At 41.9% G+C, this 24,244-nt stretch overlaps 2 protein-coding genes across 8 annotated transcripts; one reads left to right on the top strand and one right to left on the bottom strand.

Annotated features, from left to right (window-relative positions):
* The first annotated feature begins 265 nt into the window (after positions 1 to 265).
* LOC118372054 (uncharacterized) lies at positions 266 to 7,940 on the top strand. Of its 6 annotated transcripts, none has more exons than XM_052504898.1 (11): positions 266 to 418; positions 666 to 826; positions 1,825 to 1,867; positions 2,098 to 2,266; positions 2,475 to 2,529; positions 4,040 to 4,315; positions 4,460 to 5,961; positions 6,333 to 6,408; positions 7,164 to 7,395; positions 7,554 to 7,661; positions 7,778 to 7,940. In XM_052504898.1, the coding sequence occupies exons 2-11, from the start codon at positions 668 to 670 to the stop codon at positions 7,804 to 7,806; spliced, it is 2,649 nt and encodes an 882-aa protein (XP_052360858.1). In that variant the 5' UTR covers positions 266 to 418; positions 666 to 667; the 3' UTR covers positions 7,807 to 7,940. The 6 variants fall into 6 exon arrangements, with proteins under 6 accessions (XP_052360858.1, XP_052360850.1, XP_052360847.1 ...); XM_052504890.1 differs by having other exon boundaries at positions 1,564 to 1,867; XM_052504887.1 differs by having other exon boundaries at positions 1,561 to 1,867.
* A 2,707-nt stretch (positions 7,941 to 10,647) lies between these two features.
* Positions 10,648 to 24,192, bottom strand: LOC118372026 (protein adenylyltransferase SelO-like). Of its 2 annotated transcripts, none has more exons than XM_035757754.2 (19): positions 23,698 to 24,192; positions 23,466 to 23,584; positions 23,185 to 23,313; positions 22,974 to 23,038; positions 22,798 to 22,854; positions 22,437 to 22,535; positions 19,390 to 19,457; positions 18,728 to 18,815; positions 18,416 to 18,485; positions 14,317 to 14,389; positions 13,968 to 14,051; positions 13,270 to 13,399; positions 13,036 to 13,080; positions 12,813 to 12,894; positions 12,561 to 12,653; positions 12,259 to 12,338; positions 11,474 to 11,610; positions 11,281 to 11,360; positions 10,648 to 11,110 (listed from the first exon to the last, which is right to left on the bottom strand). In XM_035757754.2, exons 1-19 carry the CDS (start codon positions 23,918 to 23,920, stop codon positions 10,988 to 10,990), a joined length of 1,845 nt encoding a protein of 614 aa, XP_035613647.1. In that variant the 5' UTR covers positions 23,921 to 24,192; the 3' UTR covers positions 10,648 to 10,987. The 2 variants fall into 2 exon arrangements, with proteins under 2 accessions (XP_035613647.1, XP_035613657.1); XM_035757764.2 differs by having other exon boundaries at positions 11,567 to 11,610; positions 23,698 to 24,189.
* Positions 24,193 to 24,244: the final 52 nt, after the last annotated feature.

Genomic DNA, 24,244 nt, shown 5'->3' with positions numbered 1-24,244 from the left:
TAGAAAGGCCAGAACCTAGGAAGAAACCTAGAGAGGAATCAGGCTATGAGGGGTGGCCACTCCTCTTCTGGCTGTGCCGGGTGGAGATTATAACATGGCCAAAATGTTCAAATTTTCATAGATGACCAGCAGGGGGCAAATAATAATCATAGTGGTTGTCGAGGGTGCAACAGCAGTAAATGTCAGGTAGCTTTTCAGAGCCGATCATTAAGAGTATCTCTACCGCCATTACGACAACCTCTTTTACGAGTTGATTGGGTGAACGGAATCAGGTGCACCTTGTATAATTAGTACAGCTCATCGGTTCTTTAAAACAAATATCCAAAACGTGGTCAATGGCCCAACCCTCTTCAATTCCCTATTTAATTCCCATCACGCCTCCCATACTGGTTCCTAGATAGTTATATTCGTTTTGCGAGTACGTAAAATCTGTTCATTGCCTGCCTCTCCCCCCAATTTTAGCGTAATAATTTGAAGACCTTAGTGTTCTTAAAGCCTTTGTGTGCTTAGACATACTTTCAAAAGCCTTTGAAAATTCTGTCAAACAAATATACATGGTAAACTGTAGACAATACCAACACTGATTGATGAGATGAGGAAGTGGAACTGAATTGTGTAGGAAATGTCCTTCTCTTCACCCTGCGTTTTGTTTAATTCTCCTACAGATATGGAAACAACCGCGTCTACAGCCCAGCATGCATTTGGAGCGGGCCCTCGTGGGCCCAACCCAGCCCATGGACCTCAACCGGGCCAGGGCCCCCGACACCCAGGTCACCCTGGACCTTACGGAGTTCCACGTCCCGAGGATCAGCCCCCACACCAGCAAGTAAGCATTTATTGCAAGGGAGGGAATGTAGCGGATGTTTGTTGGAATGTCCTTCTGTGTTAATAGTTACGAAGTTCCTCCCCTGTGAGACTTGGGTATATTCATTAGTCTTAGTCCGTTGCTAAACTCGATGTAAAACATTTTACAACATTTTTAAATTGGACAAATTCCGTAAATCGTTATTGCAATGGAAACAAACTGCGCAAACAAGGGAAGGACATGCTTAAATTTGTCAACTCGTTTTCGCTTTACAATGTTTTGCGTCAATCTGTAATGAATACACCCCTTGTAGGCCTCCCCACTTTGTTCCTTTAGTTTAGAATAAACAAATGTTTTCTGTTGAAAAACATTTGCTACTAAATGTTTTAGAATGGAATCAAACAAATGATTTCAACACAGGATTACCATTCAGGGTTTCAATCCCACCTGTCACAAATTAACTGGGATGTAATTGTTAATCGAATTCTGTGTGGAAACCGTACCTTTTCCGTAACTAGGCAAGTCAGTTCTGCGCCGTTCATTCTTATTCTCAAAGGGGCAGAACGACAGATTATTACCTTGTCAGCTCGGTTACTAGTCCAACGCTCTGACCACTAGGCTACCTGCCGCTTGCACAATGTTGCGCAACGGAATCTGACTAAATACACCCAAGGCAAGAGAATGTCATTGAACTGTGTACACTAATATGTATCCTGTGAATATTTAAAAAATCTACTTTGTCATTTGAGCACCAGCAGCCCCATCACCACATCCAGCACAGCAGACCATTCTTCTACATACACCCTTCCCAGCCATACCCTTCCCAGCCATACCCTTCCCAGCCATACCCTTCCCAGCCATTCCCTTCCCAGCCATTCCCTTCCCAGCCATTCCCTTCCCAGCCATTCCCTTCCCAGCCATACCCTTCCCAGCCATACCCTTCCCAGCCATACCCTTCCCAGCCATACCCTTCCCAGCCATTCCCTTCCCAGCTTTACCCCTCTGCTCTACCCTATCAGTGGCCCATGCCATACAACCCTTACTGCGGCTTCCCTGGGATGGGTAAGTACCATGGAGGTATTGACCTCCAGTAAAGCCTTTGTCTTATCCTAAATGGTACCTATTATTACACTAATGGCACACATACCTATACATAGTACACTACTTTTGACCAGGGTCTATAAGGTCCACTAACACTTTACAGATTTAAGTGTCATGTAGGTCATGTGTTAGTTGAATTGTCACTTAAAGTAAAGCTGGACACCATGTTTGAATTAAAATCTGTTTGTCAGGAGGTTATGGTATGATGATACCGAGTCCCTTCCAGCCCAGTCCCTACATGGAGCCTCCGGGTTACATCCTACCCCACTCTCAGCTCCACCTGGCGGACTACAGGCGTATGATCAACCCCCACTACCACACTACCCACTACCCACAGACCATGGCTTACCATGCACGCAGGTTGTTTGGAGTATTTTAAGTTCACATTGCTTTCATTATCAATGTCGTATGCCAAGCCAATGATTGTGTGAAATGGACCAAACAATTCTGAAACATCAGTATACCATACAATGTATACACCTATATGTCAAAGCTTTTTAGATGCTACCTCAAATCACCTCCTACATACTAATAATAATGGATACATGTCTATGACTGATGCCCACAGGTTCCGCTACCAGCACAATGCCCCAGCCACCAGCAGGGAGATGATCAACTCTGAGGTATTGTGCTTCCGGAAAGTATTCCGACACTGACTTTTTCCACATTTTGTTACATTACAGCCTTACTCTAAAGTTGACTAAATATTATTTTACCATTTACACACATAAGAAAGAAATGTTTTTTTTAGAAATATTTGCTAATTTATAAAAAGAGATTACGTTTGCAAAAATATTCAGACCCTTTACTCAACTTTGTTGAAGCACCTTTGGCAGTGATTACAGCCTCGCGTATGACACTACAAGCTTTGCACACCTGTTTTTTGGGAGTGTCTGCCTTCGCTGCAGATCCCCTCAAGCTCTGTCAGGTTGGATGGGGAGCATTGCTGCACAGCTGTTTTCATGTCTCTCCAGAGTAGTTCGCTCTGGTTCAAGTCCGGGGTCTGGCTGGGCAGCTCAAGGACATTCAGAGACTTGTACAGAAGCCACTCATGCGGTGTCTTGGCTGTGTGCGTAGGGTCGTTGTCCTATTGGGGTGAAGGTTCACCCTCTAGTCTGAGAACCTGCTCCAGAGTGCTCAGGACTTCATTAAGTCTGTTTGTACTTTTGCTCCTTTCCCTCGATCCTGACTAGTCTCCCAGTCCCTGCTGCTGAAAAACATGCCCACAGCATGCTGCTTCCACCACTATGCTTCACTGTAGGGATGGGGCCAGGTTTCCTCCAGATGTGACGCTTGGCATTCAGGCCGACGTTTTCCATCTTGGTTTCATCAGACCAGAGAATCTTTCTCATGGTCTTTTACCTTTAGGTGCCCTTTGGCAAATTCCAAGCACGCTATCTGCAGAAATGGTTGTCCTTCTCCCATCTCCACAAAGGAACTCTGGAGCTCTTTTGGGGATCTTCGAGTTCTTGGTCACCTCCCTGACCATGGCCCTTCTCCCCTGATTTCTCAGTTTGGCTGGGTGGACAGCTCTAGGAAGAGTCTTGGTGGTTCCAAACTTCCATTTAAGAATGATGGAGGCCACTGTTCTTGGGACCTTCAATGCTGCAGACATTTTTTGGTACCCTTCCCCAGATCTGTGCCTCGACACAATCCTGTCTCGGCGCTCTACCGACAATTCCTTTGGCCTCTTGGCTTGTTTTTTGCTCTAACATGCACTGTCAAGGTGTGTGCCTTTCCAAATGGCCAGTCAATTGAATTTACCACAGGTGGACTCCAATCAAGTTGTAGAAACATCTCAAGGATGATCAATGGAAACTGGAATCGCCTGAGCATAAATTGAGTCTCATAGCAAAGGGTCTGAACTTATGTAATTACGTTTTTTTAATAAAGCAAACATTTCTTAACCAGTTTTTCCTTTATTATGGGGTGTTGTGTGTAGATTGCAGAGTATTTTTATTTAATCCATTTTAGAAAAGGGTTGTAAAGTCAACAGATCTGAATACTTTCCGAAGGCACTGTGGCTGTACATATGGATAATATGCAATGTACCTATGTATTATGTTGCACATCTTAATTCAGTGTTTATTTTGTATACAGCAGTACTAAAACAACATTCCCCTTTAATCCTAGGTACAGACTGAGCCCACATTAGGAGCAGCACGCTCTGACCCCAAACTCTCTAACGCCGACTCATCTATGAAAAGTAATGTCCAAACCAACTCAGAATCTGCCAGCGACACCAGTTGCACAGCTGCCCAGTCACTATCCCCAGCCTCTGCTGTGCAGGAGGTGATGTCTAAATCACCAGCTTACCAGGATGTTGTATTGGCACCCACCCCCAACAACACTCCTATTTCCACCAGGTCTGCTGCACCCCAGAAGGGTAGCTTTGTGTTCCAGACAGAGGTGATGTGAATTTGTCATTCATATTTATCCCTTGTACAGTTCCTGGTGTTCTGTTTCTGTATATTTTCGATGTCTTGTAATGAGTTTATGACATAAGGCAAATTTGTGTAAACTGACAAAATACCATCCTATCTTTTATCTTAGGTGGAGGAGTTGAGGCTGGAGTGCCGCAGCACGCCCACAGGGTTAAATATCCTCCACTCCCATGAGACATCTGAACTGTGCACTGCCCACAGTGTGTCTGCGACCGATGAAGACTTGGTACAGCTCTGCTCTTCCTCCTCCCTCCACCACAAGGTCTCACAGGGCAGGATGCTCCATGGCCAGGAGGGGATGGGTTTGGTTGGGGAGGAGGGGGATCAGTGTCTCCAGCAAGCCTGCGCGGATATACTTCTAATGGATGGGGCATGCTCGAGTGGCGGACCAGATAACTTCCTTGCTCTTGACGATTGCGACTCATTCATCACGAAAACACTGGCCGAACGACCAGGGAATTCTGAATCCGATATGGACTACAGAGTGGTGGTCCAAAGCCACACCGCAGATGGTCCTCAATTTACAAGTGATGACGGAGAACTGAGTGGGAACGGCTCCAAGAGTGTCTATTTTAAGATCCTCCACCTGCCCTTTGACATGCAGTACTTAGAAGAGCTGAGGAAGATTGAGGCGTCTGTGTGGTCGGCGTCTCTGGCACCGTACGTCCCGTCAGCAGAGTTTATGATCCAGCAGGGCCTGATGGAGCCACACAGGGAGGCACTGAGCCCTGTGGTCATGGAGGAAGTCCCCATGGTGGAGGAAGTCCCCACGGCAGAGGTGGTCCCCATGGTGGAGGTTGAGGTCCCTGGGGCGGAGAAGGTCCCCACGGCTGAGGTGGTCTCTCTAGTGGAGGGAGTCCCCATTGCGGAGAGCCCTTCGAATGAAAATGTTTTATTGGCAGAGATGGTCCCCAATGTAATGGAGGTACCTGCAATATCCAGTCCTAACAAAACGGACAATGCGCCCATGTCTCCAGAGACCAGTCAAAAGAGGGGTGCGGTGAGTGACCTTGATCAGGATGCCTCCTTTGGGGGGTTACCAACATACCGTCCCTCAACTAGCTGGCTGGGTGACTTTGGCAACGTCTACTATCACAGCAAGATGCCTTCTGATGTTGAGGAGCAGCGCAAGATCCTCAGAGGCAGCCCACTTAAGGTGTCTAGCCCCAAACGGAAACCAAACCATGACCAAGAGCCTCATTGTGTTTCAGTCACTAGAACCGCTCCACTCAGGCTTAAGGGAGAGGGATGCAGACCCGGAGACAAGGTTGACAGGAGGAGCTACTCTGATCAAGAGTTCTGTGCTAACCGGACCTTCAATGTGAACACGGTGACCTCTGGTGGCCACAAAAGGGAGCGCATCTGTGCCAGATGTTTGACGACAAAATGCAGAGTAAACAAGAGACCTGGCAGTCCAGGACCAGGCCTGGATGCTCAGATTGTAAAACGACAAGGGGTCCCCGTTCCACCATGGGAGGAATATATCCTAGCCCAGACTTGTGCAGCCTGCAAATGCCTTGCCCGGAGGCGGGTAACGAGGAAAGGTTCCGGTTCAGATGTTCCCAGCGGACCACAAAACGAAGAGACGGAGGGTGAGACCTCTGAGAACAGGTATTGGTTGTGGCATGGCACATTTTATGCTTTCGGACTTTGGATTATGCCTTGTACAGTATGTTGCACTTGGGACTAAGGTTCAATCTGCATTTGTACATAGCATATGTACATAGCCTTGTCATGTTCAATTTTCTCTACATACACAGTACTTTAAATACCCCAAGTCAAGCTGAAAAGAATACAAGATGAAAAATTGCTTTCAGCATTGAAACCAAGGTGGGGTTAGAACCTTAAAGCCAATGATTCCAATCGGCGCTTTGCAGACAGAACCTTATTGTCCCAAGATCTCAATTAGTATTTTTGTCTGCTGCTGGTTTGACATGGAATGTTCCCACCGTAATGACATGAAATATCAATCTACCTAACAGTTCTTGTCGGGCAGGACCGGGGCCCAAACTGAGGGACCCCAGGAGGCCTCAGTCCTCCATGAAGCGCCACTCTGAGGCAAGTACTGCACACTGTTGTACAATGGCAAATGACACATTATTTGATATATAGTGCACTACTTTTGACTAGGGCCAACCTATACACTTTCTATGCTTCCATTAAGTTTATTTTTTACTTCCTGTTTTATACACCAGCTGAAAATACCACATTTTTGTTTTAATGGTGCTATGATTCTCTACACTATACTTGCTAGTTTTCGTCAAACTGAATTTAGGCAAACTATTAGAATTTTAGCAACCAGGAAATGGTCAGTGGTTGAAAGAAGTACCCAATTGTTTTGACTTGAGTAAAAGTGAAAGTCACCCTGTTAAATGGAGTAAGTCTAGAAGTATTGTGTTTAAAATATACTTGAGTATCAAAGTGTATATCATTTCACATTCCTTATTAAGCAAACAATTATTTATTTACAGATGGCCAGGGGCACACCAACACAGACATAATTTACAAACTAAGCATTTGTGTTTAGTGATTCTGGCAGATCTGAGGTAGTAGGGATGTTCTCTAAAAGAGCATGATTGGACCAATTTCCTGTCAATGTAATGATTACTCTTGGGTGTCAGGGAAAATGGATGGAGTAAAATGTACATGACTTTCTTTAGGAATGTAATGAAGTAAAAGTTGTCAAATACACTAAACTACATAAGTAGTACTTTAAAGTGTTTTTACTTAAGGACTTTACACCACTGGAAATGTGGTGCGTTTTCTGCAGTGCACCTTTTTTAAGTGGTCAAATATATTCTTGATCCATCCAGAAGTGTCCCATGGGTCCACACTCAAAACTGAGGGAGAAGAACTGTTCCTGTGAAGAGCCCCATCGGCCCCCCGCTGCTGTGTTGGGGGGGCCGCGCCGCCATCCCCATGGCGATGTCATCAGGGAGCGAAATGAGGAGAACCTTGGCGTGTGCGTCTCTGTCCCACTTCAGGACAAATGGAGAAACCAACACCAGGACCAATGCTACCTCGCGGCACAGAAATCTCAACAAGGTAAGCCCAAAGCATTATTGATGTAATGTGTAAACCACTTTTAGCCTGTATTGGTTCCATAGAGCATTTTAAACGTTTGCCAGTTGCTATATTTAAGTTTATTTGAACATTTGTGTTGAAATGTTTGACTAATGGCCCTTTCATTTTTGTTCCTACAGAGAAGCTGTGGAAAGCGGCCTTGTCCAAGCCTGACAACACTGAAAGTAATATTAAGCTCGGACCCAGAGACTTGATTAAACAGAAGAAACACATTTCTCAATCACAAGGTAGTCCTCTACTGTAAAAACCCTACTGTACAGTACCGTGTGTAAAACACTTTTCGCAGCTTTTGAAATGTTATGTCGCCTTTTTGTTAAATTGCAACATTTTATTCCCCCCTCAGGACTTCACAGAAAAGACACAAGATGCTAATTTTTCACGTCCACGTTGTAACAAGTGAAGTAAATGCACTTTTATTGTAATCCTCTACACTTCTGAATTAACTCTTAAAGCTCACCATGTATGTACTCACTATTTATGAAATGTACAATAAACACTTGACTACAGTGCTTGTCTTGGTTTGCTTCTCCATGGGGACAGTAAAGGGCTATGTACATTTAAGTTTGGACACCTACTTATGCAAGGGTTTTTGTTTACTTGTACTATTTTCTACATTGTAGAGATGGTGACAACATCAAAACTATGAAATAATACATGGTATCATGTAGTAACATAAATGTTAAATGAATCAATATTTGAGATTCTTCAAAGTAGCCATCCTTTGACTTGATGATAGCTTTGCACACTCGTGGCATTCACTCAACCAGCTTCATGATGAATGCTTTTTCAACCGTCTTGAAGGAGTTCCCACATGCTGAGCACTTGTTGGCTGCGTTTCCTTCACTCTGCGGTCCAACTCATCCCAAACCATCTCATTTGGGTTGAGGTCGGCTGATGCAGCACACAATCACACTCCTTCTTGGTCAAATAGCCCTTACACAGCCAGGGTCATTGTCCTGTTGAAAAACAAATTATAGTCCCACTAAGTGCAAACCAGATGGGATGGCTTATCACTGTAGAATGTTGTGGTAGCCACTGGTTTTGTCAGCCTTGAATTCTAAATAAATCAGACTTAGCAGCAAAGCACCATCAGACTTCCATCCTTTGCAGTGGGAACTACACATGCAAAGATCTGTTCACCTACTTTGCGTCTCAAAGACAATGGCGGTTGGAACCAAACTCATCCAACCAAAGGACTGATTTCGACAGGTTTAGTCTGCTCCTGCTTCTTGGCCCAAGCAAGTCTCTTCTTATTGGTGTCCTTTAGTAGTGGTTTCTTTGCAGCAGTTCAACCATGAAGGCCTGATTTCACGCAGTCTCTGAACAGTTAACGTTCAGATGGTTCTGTTTCTTGAACTCTAGCATTTATTTGGGCTGCAATCTGAGGTGCAGTTAACTCGACTTATCCTCTGCAGAAGAGGTAACTCTGTCTGTTCTGTGGCGGTCTTCATAGGAGCCAGTTTCATAGCGCTTGATGGTTTTTGCGACTGCACTTGAAGAAACTTTCCAAGTATTTCATGTTCTAAAGTAATGGATTGCTTATTTGCGCTGTTGCCATAATATGGACTTAACCAAATAGGGTTTTCTGTATACCATCCCTACCTTGTCACAACACAACTGATTGGCTCAAAGAAAGCAATTCCACAAAATAACTCAAAGCACGCCTGTTAATTGAAATGCATTCCAGGTGACTACCTCATGAACCTGGTTGAGAGAATGCCAATAGCGTGCAAAGGATAGCTACTTTGAAGAATATATTTTGTTTTTTTAACACTACATTTCATATTCTTGTCTTCACTATTCCACAATGTAGAAAAAATGTTTTAAAAAATAACAACCTGGAATGAGTAGGTGTCAACTTTAGGGGTGTGTGTAATATACGCACATGCCCTTGGCCTCTGATTTGCTGAGGGAACCTATAATCTACCCAGAAATAACTTTTTCTGATACAAATTCCTCTTAAAACATCTACCTACATTTGAAAATGCTAAACCTTCCATGTTTGATGGATGTATCAAAATATGTCCAACCACACAGCCAAACATATCTCTGACTTTTCACATTAAAATGTATTTATATTGCCCTTACATCAGCTGATATCTGCTGTACAGAAACCCAGCCTAAAACCCCAAACAGCAAGCAATGCAGGTGTAGAGGCACAGTGGCTAGGAAAAACTCCCTGGAAAGGACGCAACCTAGAGAGGAACCGGGCTATGAGGGGTGGCCAGTCCTCTTCTGGCTGTGCCGGGTGGAGATAACAGAACATGGCCAAGATGTTCAAATGTCCATAAATGGTCAAATAATAATCACACCCTAAACAGATGCCAATAAGGCAAAATGGGAGGAAGAACTAGCCACTGTCATTTCTGTTGCAGACTGGGAGGATGGCCACACCTCAAGTACCTTGATCTTGTCTGATACATTTCAAGATCTTACAGATTACATTATTCCAAAACTAAGCTGCATAGGCTATTTCCTGATACCTCCCCTATGTGATATGTCATGCTGTGGAGGGTACATTACTCCACTGCTTTGTCCTATTCTCTAACCTGCATGGTTATTGGTATGGAATTTTTAGGATCCTCTCTGAATTTCTGGAGACTTCAATTGACCCAGACCTGCCTCTGATCATCCTGGGAGTCTCAAACCCTAAACAGATTAACCAAGCCCCAACAAGTGTGTCTCATTTTGGAAAAAAGGAAGTTCTCTCTACCAAATTATGGCTCAGTGATTTGGTAAACACTACACAGAATTTAGTATATTCTGAGCAATAAATTACTCACATTTGGTTGTGTATACTTGGGAGGACTGTGAGCGGGAGCTTCTGCCCTCTTTTTATTTGTACTTTCTACAAAGTACCTATACACCTTGTGTTCAATAACATTTGCTGGTAAAGGGCTAAGTCCCACATGGCACCCTATTCCCTAGGGGGGTGGGGTGTATTTTGAAAATTGCAAAGGGAAAATAAGTTTTACACTATCAAATGCTTAAGATTCACTCTAATCTGTCATAGGGTATTCTTTTTTTTAAATGGACCCATATCTGTTTAACCACAGAATGTAGAAACATGCAGTTTTCACACATATAGACAGACTGGTATGGTGATGGATGAATGAGGTTGAAAAGTGGAAGCATTTCCTCAAGGCTAGAGTATTACTGTTTAAATGCGCCTTGGAGGGGAGCAAGACTGTTTTCTAAAAAATGAAAGGGTAATGTTGCTCAGCATGACTGTATTATGAATGAAATGTCATTACATTTTATGAGTGTTTGCAAAATTGCGTCTGTGCCCTTTCCTTTATCTTGAATCACATGAGGTCAGCAATCAGGGTTCTGGTCATCCAACAGTTGCATGAATGTTTTTTTGTGTGCACTGAACTAAATGTATAGTTCCACCACGATAGCTAGAAAGATAATTGTGAAAAGTCAAACATCCGTTGCTAAACAATGCAGATACTGGTTATCCTGAATGACGTGTTCAAGATAAATGTTTTGCACTGAACACATTCTGAATACACTGCAAATATATGTCCTGTCATTGGGGCAGAGGCATCCCTCATGATGAACAGCTGACATTTAACCCCTGGGCCCACCATGGGGGTTGTGCTGCATAACCAGCCTCCTCTGCTGCGTCCTGTGTGAGGTAGGGTTGTGCCAGTATCCGCTGCAGCAGCTCCACCTATTGATCAGAGTACATAGTAAGTAAAGGTAATCTTATGGTTGTTTTAAATATGTCAGGTACTGTTTTAGTCCAGTGCAAAATAGTGGCAGAATCAAGTACTAATGTTTTGCCTGTTTGCATCCTACGTACAATACAACCTGTATTTCAATGTAGTTCAAACAATTTACCTCTGAGAAATCATTCCCCTCAGCCTTCCGTATTGCAGACTCTGCCATCCAGTTTCGCAGCACGTATCTGGGATTGATCCCTGTGGAAAGTTTGATCATCTCAGATGTAAATGGTTTATTTCGTTCTACCAAGCAACACAAATAACTCAATAACAAACAAGATTATTTGCAAAAGGTCCCCTTTCATCCTTGCCCTTATTCAGTAGGAGAGGACTGCATAATCTGTCAGAGGACTGGAGCGTGCTTATCAGGTCAATCTGTCGGCGTTCCCGTGGCGACTGCTTACTTTTCATCCTGTGTTGACGATCCTCATCAGAATCACCTCCCTGCCTGAGCCATTAAAAACAAAGAATCAATCATCTGACATTATGCCATGAATCTGTGAGACTAATGTTAATCGAGCCAGTTGAATGATAGGCAGAAATAAAACGTTTGCCCTAAAGAGACATACCCAAACGTAATTACTTTTCCTGAATGGCCATAAACAATAACTGGTAATATTGCATAGTTTTAGAAGGGTCTGGAACTCTCCTTTCTGCTAAAAAGTTCTACATTGCTGAAGTGTACCCACTTTAGAGGACACAAGCTCAATGACATTGCATCAATAATATGAAAAATCATAAAAATTCTTCCAATTCAACAAAAGTTGGGCAATGGGGCTAGAAATGACAAATGCTTTCAAAATATAGTAACAATCAAACCACTTACTAGAAGGTTTCACATTTCTTAACTAAAATAAATATGATCATACTTAGTGACGGTACAATATCGGCACTATTTTAAAACATGGGACCCAACAACGTTCACCGAGCGTTTTGTAAACCGAAATGTCAGTTGGAAGCGTTGCAGAACTGCTCAAAGTCCCCCAAATATGGGACACAGTTGAGTAATGAGTCATCAGAATATTTGGGAGAAACTGAGGTCATAAAAAGCATATTAACCAAATGTATGATAACAGTCCATTCCTATTGTACATACCTTTTTAATCTATGCAGATACATGCTGACCCACTCGGGGTACATCTTATGCGAAGCCAGGTTCTGCAGGGCCCACATCACCTAACAGGGATGAAAGAGGAGAGGACTTTAGTTCTTTAAGGGGCAATCTACAATTTGAAAAACAACGCATCTTCAAGAAATCAATGGCTATATATATATATCTCATTTAAAAAGTCAAAAAATGGATGTAGCAATTGCAGATTACCCCTATAATGTAGTTGTTAGTCAGTAGTATATTCTCTTGTGATTGTTTGTAAAGGGTTAATAAGCAATATGTATGACCTGTAAGTTAGACATGTTGTGAAGCTGCTGCATTGAGGCTTCACTCAGCTGTCTGAAGGTCATGGTGAAGTCTGCACCTGTCTCCTCCATCAGCTGAGGAGGATGAAGCCAATCAGAGACACAGGAGAGAGAGAAAGACAGCCAATAAAATGCACTGGACAGGGACAATATACCAACATCAGGTCAAAGGGTTACTCACAGGATCAGAGATGGACACACACACACGGAATCTTAGAGCAATGAACCACTTGCCTTAAGCAGAAATGCAATGAGATATTCATCCTCCTCCTCCTCGCCAAGTAAATCTAACTTTGCCTTGAACAGTTGGTGAAACCTGGAATGATAAAGTTGATCAGAATATTTGGAGGAAAAAGGGAACTTACAGACATATTCAAATGCACACACAACCCAGAGAAATTTAGAGAGAGAGAGAGAGAGAGAGAGAGAGAGAGAGAGAGAGAGGGAGATAAATTACCTCATCTGGTATATATGTGGGTACCTTTTCAGTACTAGCCCAGCCCTTAAAATAAAAAAACAAAACAATGTACTGTCAGTGTACACTCCCCAACATCCTCTGACAAACAAATGTCATGGGAAAGTAATGATGTACTTTTCTGACGTGCAAACCGATACCACATTTCAGAATTGTTTAAAAATAAGTTGGGGTTATACTTGTCAGAACAGTTCGTATAACCCTTCCCATGCTTACCCTTGCCTCTGTTCTATGGTCAGCACTGGAGTTAGGGCTTCTAGGAGTTTCTCCAGGTTGAACAGACCAACATTGGCCTGAGCTCCGATACTATACCTCCCCTCCTCATCAGATGTGTTGGGGACAAAATCTGAAAATATCAGTTTCCTACTTCAACACTAGTGATTCAAATTCCAAAAAGCACTTCTCATTGGAGGTGTGTGGTAAAATTACGACCTCTTCAAAGAAAAAATAAACCTGCACACTACTCTTATCACTTATTTGATTAAAGCTTACATGATATGTGATACCTAAACATTAAAGGGATACTTCGGGATTCATATTCACCTCCCCAGAGCCAGATAAACTCATGGATACCATTTTTATGTCTCTGCATTCAGTATGAATGAAGTTAGAGGTAGTTTCGCGAGCCAATGCTAACTGGTGTTACCATAGATGTTACCATAGATGTCCAGTCGTTGCGCTAACGCTAGCTACACGCGTACCACGTAAGCTTTAATGAAATTAAGTGATATGAAGGTTTCTCTTCACTTCTTCGCTACTGTAAAAACAAATCGGCTACCAACAGGCATTCTGTTCAACATATGAAAAAGAAATAGAAACCTGTAGGTACAAAATGACAGAAACAGTGGGCCAATATGAATAACATTAGATATCAATATGTCCTGAAAGGGCAGTATATGCATGAATGTACATACTTGGGTTGTAGGCCTCCATAAAGCCAAACGGTCCATAGTCAATGGTGATAGACAGTAGGCTGAAGTTATCAGTGTTGCATACTCCTGTTAGGGTAATGAAATACTATATAAACACAAAGTTAACCACCGTACAGTATGAACAGAATGGAATTTTGTGCATACTGCATGTTAGAATAGTGCCATTTCACAGATTCGTATTTCTCATAAATCACTAAGAAGAGTGTATTTGGACTTATAAACTGCTCCTAATATTGTAATTGTGACCGATAACGTCAATATCAAATTTGATTGGATTCAAGTGCATTATTTTTCTGAAGTGCAGTAATTTGTCATAAGAAGTACCACTCACCATGTGCAAAGCCAATAGACATCCACTGGGCAATGAGGTGAGCGGTCTCATTCACAACCCTGGAGTAAAATATCTGAGGCCACACACAACAAAAATCAGCATGCACAAAAATATACAGATTGAAAACACATGTTCAGTATAAAATATTTCATGTTTGAGCATTATATACTTTGATCATTGATCCGGTAAGTAGTAGTTAAGTAGTGTACAGTGTGGCAAAAAACTATTTAGTCAGCCACCAATTGTGCAAGTTCCCCCACTTAAAAAGATGAGAGAGGCCTGTAATTTTCATCATAGGTACACTTCAACTATGACAGACAAAATGAGAAGAAAAAAATCCAGAAAATCACATTGTAGGATTTTTAATGAATTTATTTGCAAATTATGGTGGAAAATAAGTATTGGTCAATAACAAACGTTTATCTCAATACTTTGTTATATACCCTTAGTTGGCAATGACAGAGGTCAAATGTTTTCTGTAAGTCTTCACAAGGTTTTCACACAATGTTGCTGGTATTTTGGCCCATTCCTCCATGCAGATCTCCTCTAGAGCAGTGACGTTTTGGGGCTGTTGCTGGGCAACACGGACTTTCAACTCCCTCCAAAGATTTTCTATGGGGTTGAGATCTGGAGACTGGCTAGGCCACTCCAGGACCTTGAAATGCTTCTTACGAAGCCCCTCCTTCGTTGCCCGGGCGGTGTGTTTGGGATCATTGTCATGCTGAAAGACCCAGCCACGTTTCATCTTCAATGCCCTTGCTGATGGAAGGAGGTTTTCACTTAAAATCTCACGTTACATGGCCCCATTCATTCTTTTCTTTACACGGGTCAGTCGTCCCTTTGCATAAAAACAGCTCCAAAGCATGATGTTTCCACCCCCATGCTTCACAGTAGGTATGGTGTTCTTTGGATGCAACTCAGCATTCTTTGTCCTCCAAACACGACGAGTTGAGTTTTTACCAAAAAGTTGTATTTTGGTTTCATCTGACCATATGACATTCTCCCAATCTTCTTCTGGATCATCCAAATGCTCTCTAGCAAACTTCAGACGGGCCTGGACATGTACTGGCTTAAGCAGGGGGACACGTCTGGCACTGCATAATTTGAGTCCCTGGCGGCGTAGTGTGTTACTGATGGTAGGCTTTGTTACTTTGGTCCCAGCTCTCTGCAGGTCATTCACTAGGTCCCCCCGTGTGGTTCTGGGATTTTTGCTCACCGTTCTTGTCATCATTTTGACCCCCCGGGGTGAGATCTTGCGTGGAGCCCCAGATCGAGGGAGATTATCAGTGGTCTTGTATGTCTTCCATTTCCTAATAATTGCTCCCACAGTTGATTTCTTCAAACCAAGCTGCTTACCTATTACAGATTCAGTCTTCCCAGCCTGGTGCAGGTCTACAATTTTGTTTCTGGTGTCCTTTGACAGCTCTTTGGTCTTGGCCATAGTGGAGTTTGGAGTGTGACTGTTTGAGGTTGTGGACAGGTGTCTTTTATACTGATAACAAGTTCAAACAGGTGATTAATACAGGTAACGAGTGGAGGACAGAGGAGCCTCTTAAAGGTCTGTGAGAGCCAGAAATCTTGCTTGTTTGTAGGTGACCAAATACTTATTTTCCACCATAATTTGCAAATAAATTCATAAAAAATCCTACAAATCCTGGATTTTTTTCTCATTTTGTCTGTCATAGTTGAAGTGTATCTATGATGAAAATTACAGGCCTCTCTCATCTTTTTAAGTGGGAGAACTTGCACAATTGACTAAATACTTTTTTGCCCCACTGTATCGAAGCCTAAATGTCAATTATTAACAAAGCTCAAAGGCAAATTAGACCATTGTAGGCCAAGATGATGAAGAGAGGTTCAGAAATAATTAGAGGCACTTTATCTTTTGAGTATTCAGCGTGATAGAGTCACATCAGTCCTAGAGTGAGCTACAATGCCTTCGGAAAAGTATTTAGACCCCTTGACTTTTTCCACATTTTGTTACGTTACAGCCTTATTCTAAAATGTATTACAAATGTATAAAACATTTGCCTCAGCAATATACACACAATACCCCATAAGGACAAAGCGAAAACAGAAATACCTTATTTACATAAGTATTCAGACCCTTTCTATTAGACTCGAAATTGAGCTCAGGTGCATCCTGTTTCCATTGATCATCCTTGAGATGTTTCTACAACTTGATTGGAGTCCACCTGTGGTAATTTCAATTGACTGGACATGATTTGGAAAGGCACACACCTGTCTATATAAAGTCCCACAGTTGACAGTGCATATCAGAGCAAAAACCAAGCCATGAGGTCGAAAAAATTGTCCGTAGAGCTCTGAGACAGGATTGTGTCAAGCAGTGGTGGAAAAAGTACCCAATTGTCATACTTGAGTAAAAGTAAAGATACCTTCATAGAAAATTACTCAAAAATACTCCTTGAGTAAAAGTCTAAAAATATTTGGTTTTAAATATACTTAAGTATCAAAAGTAACTGTAATTGCTAAAACATACTTAAGTATCAAGTATCATTTCAAATTCCTTATATTAAGACAACCATATGGCACTATTCTTGTTTTTTATTTATTTATGGATAGCCAGGGGCACACTCCATCACTCAGACAAACAAAGCATTTGTGTTTAGTGAGTCCACCAGATCAGCGGCAGTAGGGATGACCAGGGATGTTCTCTGTTTAGTGAGTCCACCAGATCAGCGGCAGTAGGGATGACCAGGGATGTTCGCTTGATAAGTTTGTGAATTGGACCATTTTCTTTTCCTGCTCAGCATTCAAAATGTAACGAGTACTTTTGGGTGTCAGGGAAAATGGATGGAGTTAAAAGTACATTATTTTCTTTAAGAATGTAGTAAAGTAAAATTTGTCAAAAAGATAAATAGCAAAGTAAAGTACAGATACCCCCAAAAATACTTAAGTAGTATTTTAAAGTATTTTTTACTTTTGTACTTCACACCACTAGTGTGGAGGCAGAGATCTCGGGAAGGGTACCAAAACATTTCTGCAGGATTGACAATCCCCAAGAACATAGTAGCCTCCATCATTCTGAAATGGAAGACGTTTGGAACCATCAAGACTTCATAGAGTTGGCTGCCCAGCCAAACTGAGCAATCAAGGTGGTAGAGTGGTCATACGAAAGCCACTCCTTGGAGTTTACCAAAAGGCACCTACAGACTCTCAGACCATGAGAAACAAGATTCTCTGGTCTGATGAAACCAAGATTGAAAACTTCGGCCTGAATGCCAAGCGTCACATCTGGAGGAAACCTGGCACCATCCCTACGGTGAAGCATGGTGGTGGCAGCATCATGCTGTGGGGATGTTTTTCAGCGGCAGGGACTGGAACACTAGTCAGGATCGAAGGAAAGATGAACGGAGTAAAGTACAGAGAGATCCTTAATGAAAATCTGCTCCAGAGTGCTCAGGACCTCAGACTGGGACGAAGGTTTACCTGCCAACAGGACAACGACCCTAAGCACACAACCAAGACAACGCAGGAGTGGCTTCGGGAGAAGTGTCTGAATGTCCTTGAGTGGCCTTGCCAGAGCCTGGACTTGAACCTGATCGAACATCTCTGGAGAGACCTGAAAATAGCTGTGCAGAGACGCTCCCCATCCAACCTGACAGAGCTTGAGAAGATCTGCAGAGAAGAATGGGAGAAACTCCCCAAATACAGGTGTGCCAAGCTTGTAGCGTCATACCCAAGAAGACTCAATGCTGTAATCACTGCCAAAGGTGCTTCAACAAAGTACTAAGTAAAGGGTCTGAATACTTATGTAAATGTAATATCTGTTTTTTGGGGGGGGTTCCGCAAAAAAAAAGTTTTTGCTTTGACATTATGGGGTAGTGTGTAGATTGATGAGGGGAAAAACTATTTCATAACTTTTAGAATAAGGCTGTAACGTAACAAAATGTGGAAAAAGTCAAGGGGTCTGAATACTTTCCCGAAGGCACTGTATGCTGTTGTTTTTACAGGTCTTTTCAACAGAGCATTAGTGTAACTAATAATGAGGTTTAGTTTTCCCCTCATGATTATAAAATAGGCCTATTGAAAATGTAGAAAAAACACAAACATTGAAAATAGACTTCTCATCACTCACCAAATACTTGCCTGGATCATTTGAATCAATGGAAGGAAAATGCTCCTGTATCACAAAGTCCAACAGTTTCCTGAAAATGAAAACATTTCATGTCCAGAGTTAGAAAGATTCCCTATACACTCCAGCTGTCAATTTCACGGTGATCCATTTATAATATGTGTATTCTGATACAGTATGTCAATTCTTTGTTTCTGTATTATTTTGAATGTTATTATGTATAGACACCGGTCTATGATCTGAGCCCTTCACGAGGAAAGAAATAAGTCAAATAAATAGTTGTTCACAAAAAAAGAAGATCTGTGTAATGCTAACCTTAAAAGGTCAAGTTCTTCAGCTTTAGCCAGAACCTCCAATGATCCGATCCGGAACCATGACGTGGCCAGCCGCAGGACAACCGCTCCTGGGGAGAGAGCATCCAAAGATTACGGCAGGAAGGGAAAATATACATTTACATTTGAGTCATTTAGCAGACGCTCTTATCCAGTGCGACTTTCAGTTGGCGCATTCATCTTAAGATAGCTAGGTTAATCAACCACATATCTCATGTCACAGTAAGCACATTTTTCCGCAATAAAGATGCTATCAGTAAAGTCCTTGCTAGTAAGAAAAGACAAGTGGGAGTGTTAGTGCAAGAAAACATGGCTTGGCACACGCTTTTACCATATGAAGTATCATACCAAAAATGTAAAAATCCCTGTGTCCAGCCGGGTCAAAATCCCTGGGTCAAACCAGTCAACAGTGCCAAATAACATACTGTATATATATATATATATTTTTTTAAATACAAATATTTAATACCTTTAGGTTACACATTATTTACATGCTTCACATGATTAAAAAAATATGAACTTCCAAATAACATATTTAACCTATAAAAATCTATGATGTGCATGAGTCTGCACATTGAGTAGCAAAAGGGGAGGTTGCCCTTAAGATAGAGAGTAAGGACACAGCTGATCTTGTCACGCCCTTACCTCTCTCCTTCTTTACTTTCCCATTGTAGAACTGGTCCCTCCACACTGCCTCTTCACTTACAATAAGGCTTGGAGATAAAAGCAACACATTTTACAACAAAGAATAAACTGAAAAATGTCTGCATAGCAACCGACACTACAGTCATGACGTTGGCCTGGGGGGTAGGTTTATGACAGTCATAAATACCTCTTCTCCCCCTTTTTCCTCTCTCTACCCTACTGATGTTACATTTGCAAAAACCTTGGTTAACATAGAGATTCTGGGAACATCAGAAGGTGGGGGGAAATTAACTATATTCTGGTAATCCGAACAATTGAACATATGCGGTGGTACTTAATGAATATGATGTCAGTTCGGTTGTCATCTGAGACATTCTCATCAATGATAAGATGACATGAACTCTACAGTGGAAAGTCTACACATCAGACTTATCGGATTCACATGGAATTGTTGTTCAATTTAAATGTTCGAATATGAAATTATTTGTGATGGGATGAAATGTGATTTTAGCTTCTAAAATGTGAGAATTGGGTTTTCATAAGACAGGGCTCTGCTCAATTAGTGGGCCGCCCCTGTGAAGGGACATGGGCTATAAACATTTTCAAACACGCCCTCCTCCCCCTTCCTATATAAACCCTTGACGACAATATAACCTCCTGTTCCAAAGTTTTTGGACGAAGGTCCTATGTCAAAATGGTTCAGATAATAACTACAGAACGAAGCCAACATCAGCGTGAGATTTGGTTGCGAATGGTATGAAAGTTGAACTCTTATTCACTACAGAAGTGATACCTCCTAGCCGTTGAGTTAGCAACAGCAGATGCAACAAGGGTTGGGAAGGAACAGACAGAGTATCCCGTCTATCACCCAACGACGTTACTACAATTGACAACCAGAGACATTCTCATTCTTCAAAGGACTCTATTTGGCAACACGGCCTTCCATCTACCACCAACCTACCGAAGCGCAGCTCAGAGTAAATATTTATTGCATTTTCCTTTTCCAAATGGGCGGTAATTTAGAATGCATCAGATACTATATTAACGATAGCACAGCTTCTCCCTGTGTCCCTCAGTCTTCCCGCTCTTTCACTCAAACCCAGCCCTTTTCCTATGTGTAACAAGCTGTCATATCTGTTCCGCCCGCTAGGGATGTTTTCCTTTATGACGTGATTTGTAATCAAGTTATGATTTAATTATGTGTATGTGTAATTCTGTGTGATTAGTTAGGTATTTAGTAAATAAATAATTAAACCCAATTTTGTATTGCTGATTCAAATTGTTAGCCAGGGTTCGTGCAGATAACCAAGAATTTACAACTTTCAGATTAGACTGAATTAAGACGACGATTGATATTGACTGCTATTGATGTAAAATATTACTAGGTCTTTAAGAGTTTATTCGGAAGATAACAGCTCTATAAATATTATTTCGTGGTGACCGACTCGCTAGTTAATTACATTTACATGATTAGCTCAATCAATTAATAGAATAGCATGTCATATCACTTATTCCGGCATAGCCAAAGACACGACACTACATACCCCCTCTTCCAAGTTTACATTGATCCCACACTCAAAGCTTAACCCAAAACATGCTTGACCCCTAGCTGTCACCAAAAGGATGATACCCAATTGAACAACTGTCAACATGTCCAGTCTCACATTTATAATGGAACACTAGTCACTTTAACAATGTTGACATATTTTGTATTACTCATATCATGTCTATACTGTATTCTATTCTACTGTATCTTAGTCTATGCCGCTCCGATGTTGCTCGTCCAAATATTTATATATTCTTAATTACATTCCTTTACTTCAGATGTGTGTGTATTGTTGTGAAATTGTTAGATATTACTTGTTAGATATAACCTCACTGCTGGAGCTAGAAACACAAGCATTTCGTTACATCCGCAATAACATCTGCTAAACATGTGTATGTGACCAATAACATTTGATTTGATCTCAACCATGTTGAAACAGCTGATGGCTGGAACAGAAGAAGTGATCTGGATGATAACATTAAAGGTCCTTGAGTCGACCCAGGTTGAGTTCCTGCCCGACTACATTGCTGACGCATGCCAGACCTTATAACGCTTGGATATGTATTTAACATATCAGCTAACCACATCATATGATATAGCCACCTGCTGCCCGATTGCACAGTCAATGACGTGGCAGTTAACAATTGGTTGATGCAATGCAACGCCTGCGCATATAGTCGGACAGGAACTCGGCCAGAGGAGGCTGGTGGGAGGAGATACAGGAGGACAGGTTCATTGTAACGGCTGGAATGGAACCAATGGAATGGTACCAAACACATGGAAATGGTACCAAACACAATGTTTCACTCCATTCCATTGATTCCATTCCAGCCATTACAATGAGCCCATCCTCCTATAGCTCCTCCCACCAGCTTCCTCTGAACTCAACCCTACTGTTGTATCTACCTGTCTGTTCTGTGTGTTGATGTTAGCAATCTAGGCCATCTGCACGCGCCTCTCACTGTTTATCCAATGGATTAGCCCTAGACTCTGATTCAAGTTCATATTAAAAGTAGCTTTTTTCTGAGAAGATCATAGACTACATTGTTGAGAATAGGCAGCAATCTAAAACAATGAAATCTGCATTGAATTGTGAACAATGAAGGGGTCATTTTGGAGTCTTGTGTTTTTATCTTCTGAGATTTTTGGATGGAGTGAGATTTCTTTTGCGAGAGAAAGGGAGCTAAAACCATAGAGATAGGTACTCATCAAGGATATAATCCGTTTTAGCATGGACACTGCCATTGATATTGGACATTGCCATCATCCACCGTTTTAAAGTTGACAACTGGGTGGGGATTCCTATGGGTTGTAGCGTCAATGGCGCTGCCCATGCTGTCACAGATGGTATAATGGCACAGATGTAAAGATGAGTTTTATCTATCTCTATGGCTAAAACTCTGTTTGAGTTGTATATCAGAGTGCTGTCTTGTATCAAACAATTGTATGGTAGGGTAGTGTTTGACAGACAGCAGTCAAAGCAGCTCATTGGCCTGGTTACCTGGCAGCTCTGCTAGTAGGAACACCCAGATAGTGCATGGCCTCGCTGCACAGGAACTCTCTGACTGAGGAGCGGACCACAGCTCGGCCATCTCCTGACCTGTAGTACAACAGACAACCTTTCTCAGAAGATTTTCTTGGGCCCAATCCCAAATCAACCCCTAGATCCTACGCACTTGTGGAGATCTGAGAGGATTTGTTGGGCCTAAGCAATACGGTAAAACTTCCTCCTAGCCTATCAGAGAGCAAGCTGGAACTATTACCAAATTGCTTAAACTTGTAAAATCCTCACTGTTAGGTCAGGCTAGAAATTTTACACCTGTTGGTCATGGTCTATAAAAATATAAAAGTGTAGATTTGACCTTGAATATGGAGTCTTTCCAGAGCCTTTGAGCTGGAGTTCCCATCTTTCACCCTTTCTGTGAAAGAACACACACAAGATGACTCATGTGTACCCTGCTGGCAAAGCAGGTTGAAATACTGTCATTACAACCTCAACCTTCTGTGTGGTCATGTATCCATTCCCAGTTCTACTGACCTGCTCGTATATTCACCAAGGAGATGTGCTCGGCCATCTCCTAACTGACCTGCCCAGTAGCCAAACTAAAAGAGTAAAGAAAACGTCACTAGTATTTAGTCATAAACGAGTAGGTTCTTCAAAGTTCAATGTGGTATTAGGAGGGACTAAGCAATTGATACAGAAAAAAAAGTGATGAAAAATGAATAATGGTATAGAGATGGTACAGTACCTGGTGACCCCCATATCTGTGTGTCAGAGGGCTGGATCCAGGAAAAAGTTTACCACCACTGAAGTACTGTAGGAAATCCTCTGACTGGGACACTGCAACATCTAGACCCAACATTCCCTCAATGACCTCCTGGAAAAACAAAGCTACATTAGAATAGGTAGTAGCTCCTTCTATTAAGCTGTTATAACAGTGTTATAACACTTATTGTAGGTTAATTCACATCCATTGTAAACCACATTTCTTGACAATATCTAGTCCCTGGAAGTAATTTGTAAAATGACCTTTGAAACAGCCGCAAGTCTCAGAGGGCCTTTGAGTGGGGTTGGGTCAGACTCTGAAAAAATGCAGTTCTTCACAGAGCGAACAAAGATACCATCCACTTGGTCAAGGGGGAAGGATTCTGCAAGAAAAGTCAAACAAAGTTATTTACAAATATTTGTTTGATCATGCAAATAACTGTCAAAACTTTTCTGGGCATTTGTTTGACAAAGAATGCAATTCTGAGGGATTTACCTAATAGCTTTTTACACGACAGTTTGAAGTGGTCCAAATCGTGCAAGTGTTTCTCCACACTCTTGTTGAAGTTGAAAGCATGAATGTAGTGTTGTCGGTCTGACATAGTGTCAGCAGGCCCGTGACAGCTTTCGATAGTATCACAATAGTCCATACATGCAGACATGATGATTAGGTTTGCCAAACCTAAAAGAACATAGCTTGAGGCACTGTAAATAACCATTATTGCAACTCAAAATTACCTAGCTAGCAAAACTGACAGCTGATTGCTGGCTACAACTTCACGATTAGTTAACTCTCTGATGAGATCCACACTGCATGATCCATATGTCATAAGAGACTATCAGGTTTATCAACTATCTCGTGCATTCCTCTTTTTGCGGCACCTGACCATCACTATCACATAAGACACTAACTTTACAGTGAGACAGTGGCATACTCTATACTAAAGCAGGTTACAAGACAACAAAACATGGATTGTTCGTTGCTGTCGAATACTTCCTGATTTCTAAAACGTCATGACGTCAACCAACGTAATTTGAGTTAT

Source organism: Oncorhynchus keta, chromosome 4 (genome assembly GCF_023373465.1).
Source record: "Oncorhynchus keta strain PuntledgeMale-10-30-2019 chromosome 4, Oket_V2, whole genome shotgun sequence".
Lineage (NCBI taxonomy): Eukaryota > Metazoa > Chordata > Actinopteri > Salmoniformes > Salmonidae > Oncorhynchus > Oncorhynchus keta.
The sequence above is the reverse complement of the archived record's forward strand: the minus strand, read 5'-3'. Positions and strand labels throughout refer to the sequence as shown.

Bases quoted from the DNA above. Each gene is read 5' to 3' on its own strand.
- LOC118372054 (XM_035757813.2), top strand. From the start codon at position 668: ATGGAAACAACCGCGTCTACAGCCCAGCATGCATTTGGAGCGGGCCCT. The intron at 5,962-6,332 runs GTATTGGTTGTG...TCTACCTAACAG, and splicing joins GGTGAGACCTCTGAGAACAG to TTCTTGTCGGGCAGGACCGG. The intron at 7,396-7,553 runs GTAAGCCCAAAG...TTGTTCCTACAG, and splicing joins GGCACAGAAATCTCAACAAG to AGAAGCTGTGGAAAGCGGCC.
- LOC118372026 (XM_035757754.2), bottom strand. From the start codon at position 23,920: ATGGTTATTTACAGTGCCTCAAGCTATGTTCTTTTAGGTTTGGCAAAC. The intron at 13,081-13,269 runs GTAAGCATGGGA...TTTTATTTTAAG, and splicing joins ACCATAGAACAGAGGCAAGG to GGCTGGGCTAGTACTGAAAA. The intron at 12,654-12,812 runs GCAAGTGGTTCA...CATCCTCCTCAG, and splicing joins TCATTGCATTTCTGCTTAAG to CTGATGGAGGAGACAGGTGC.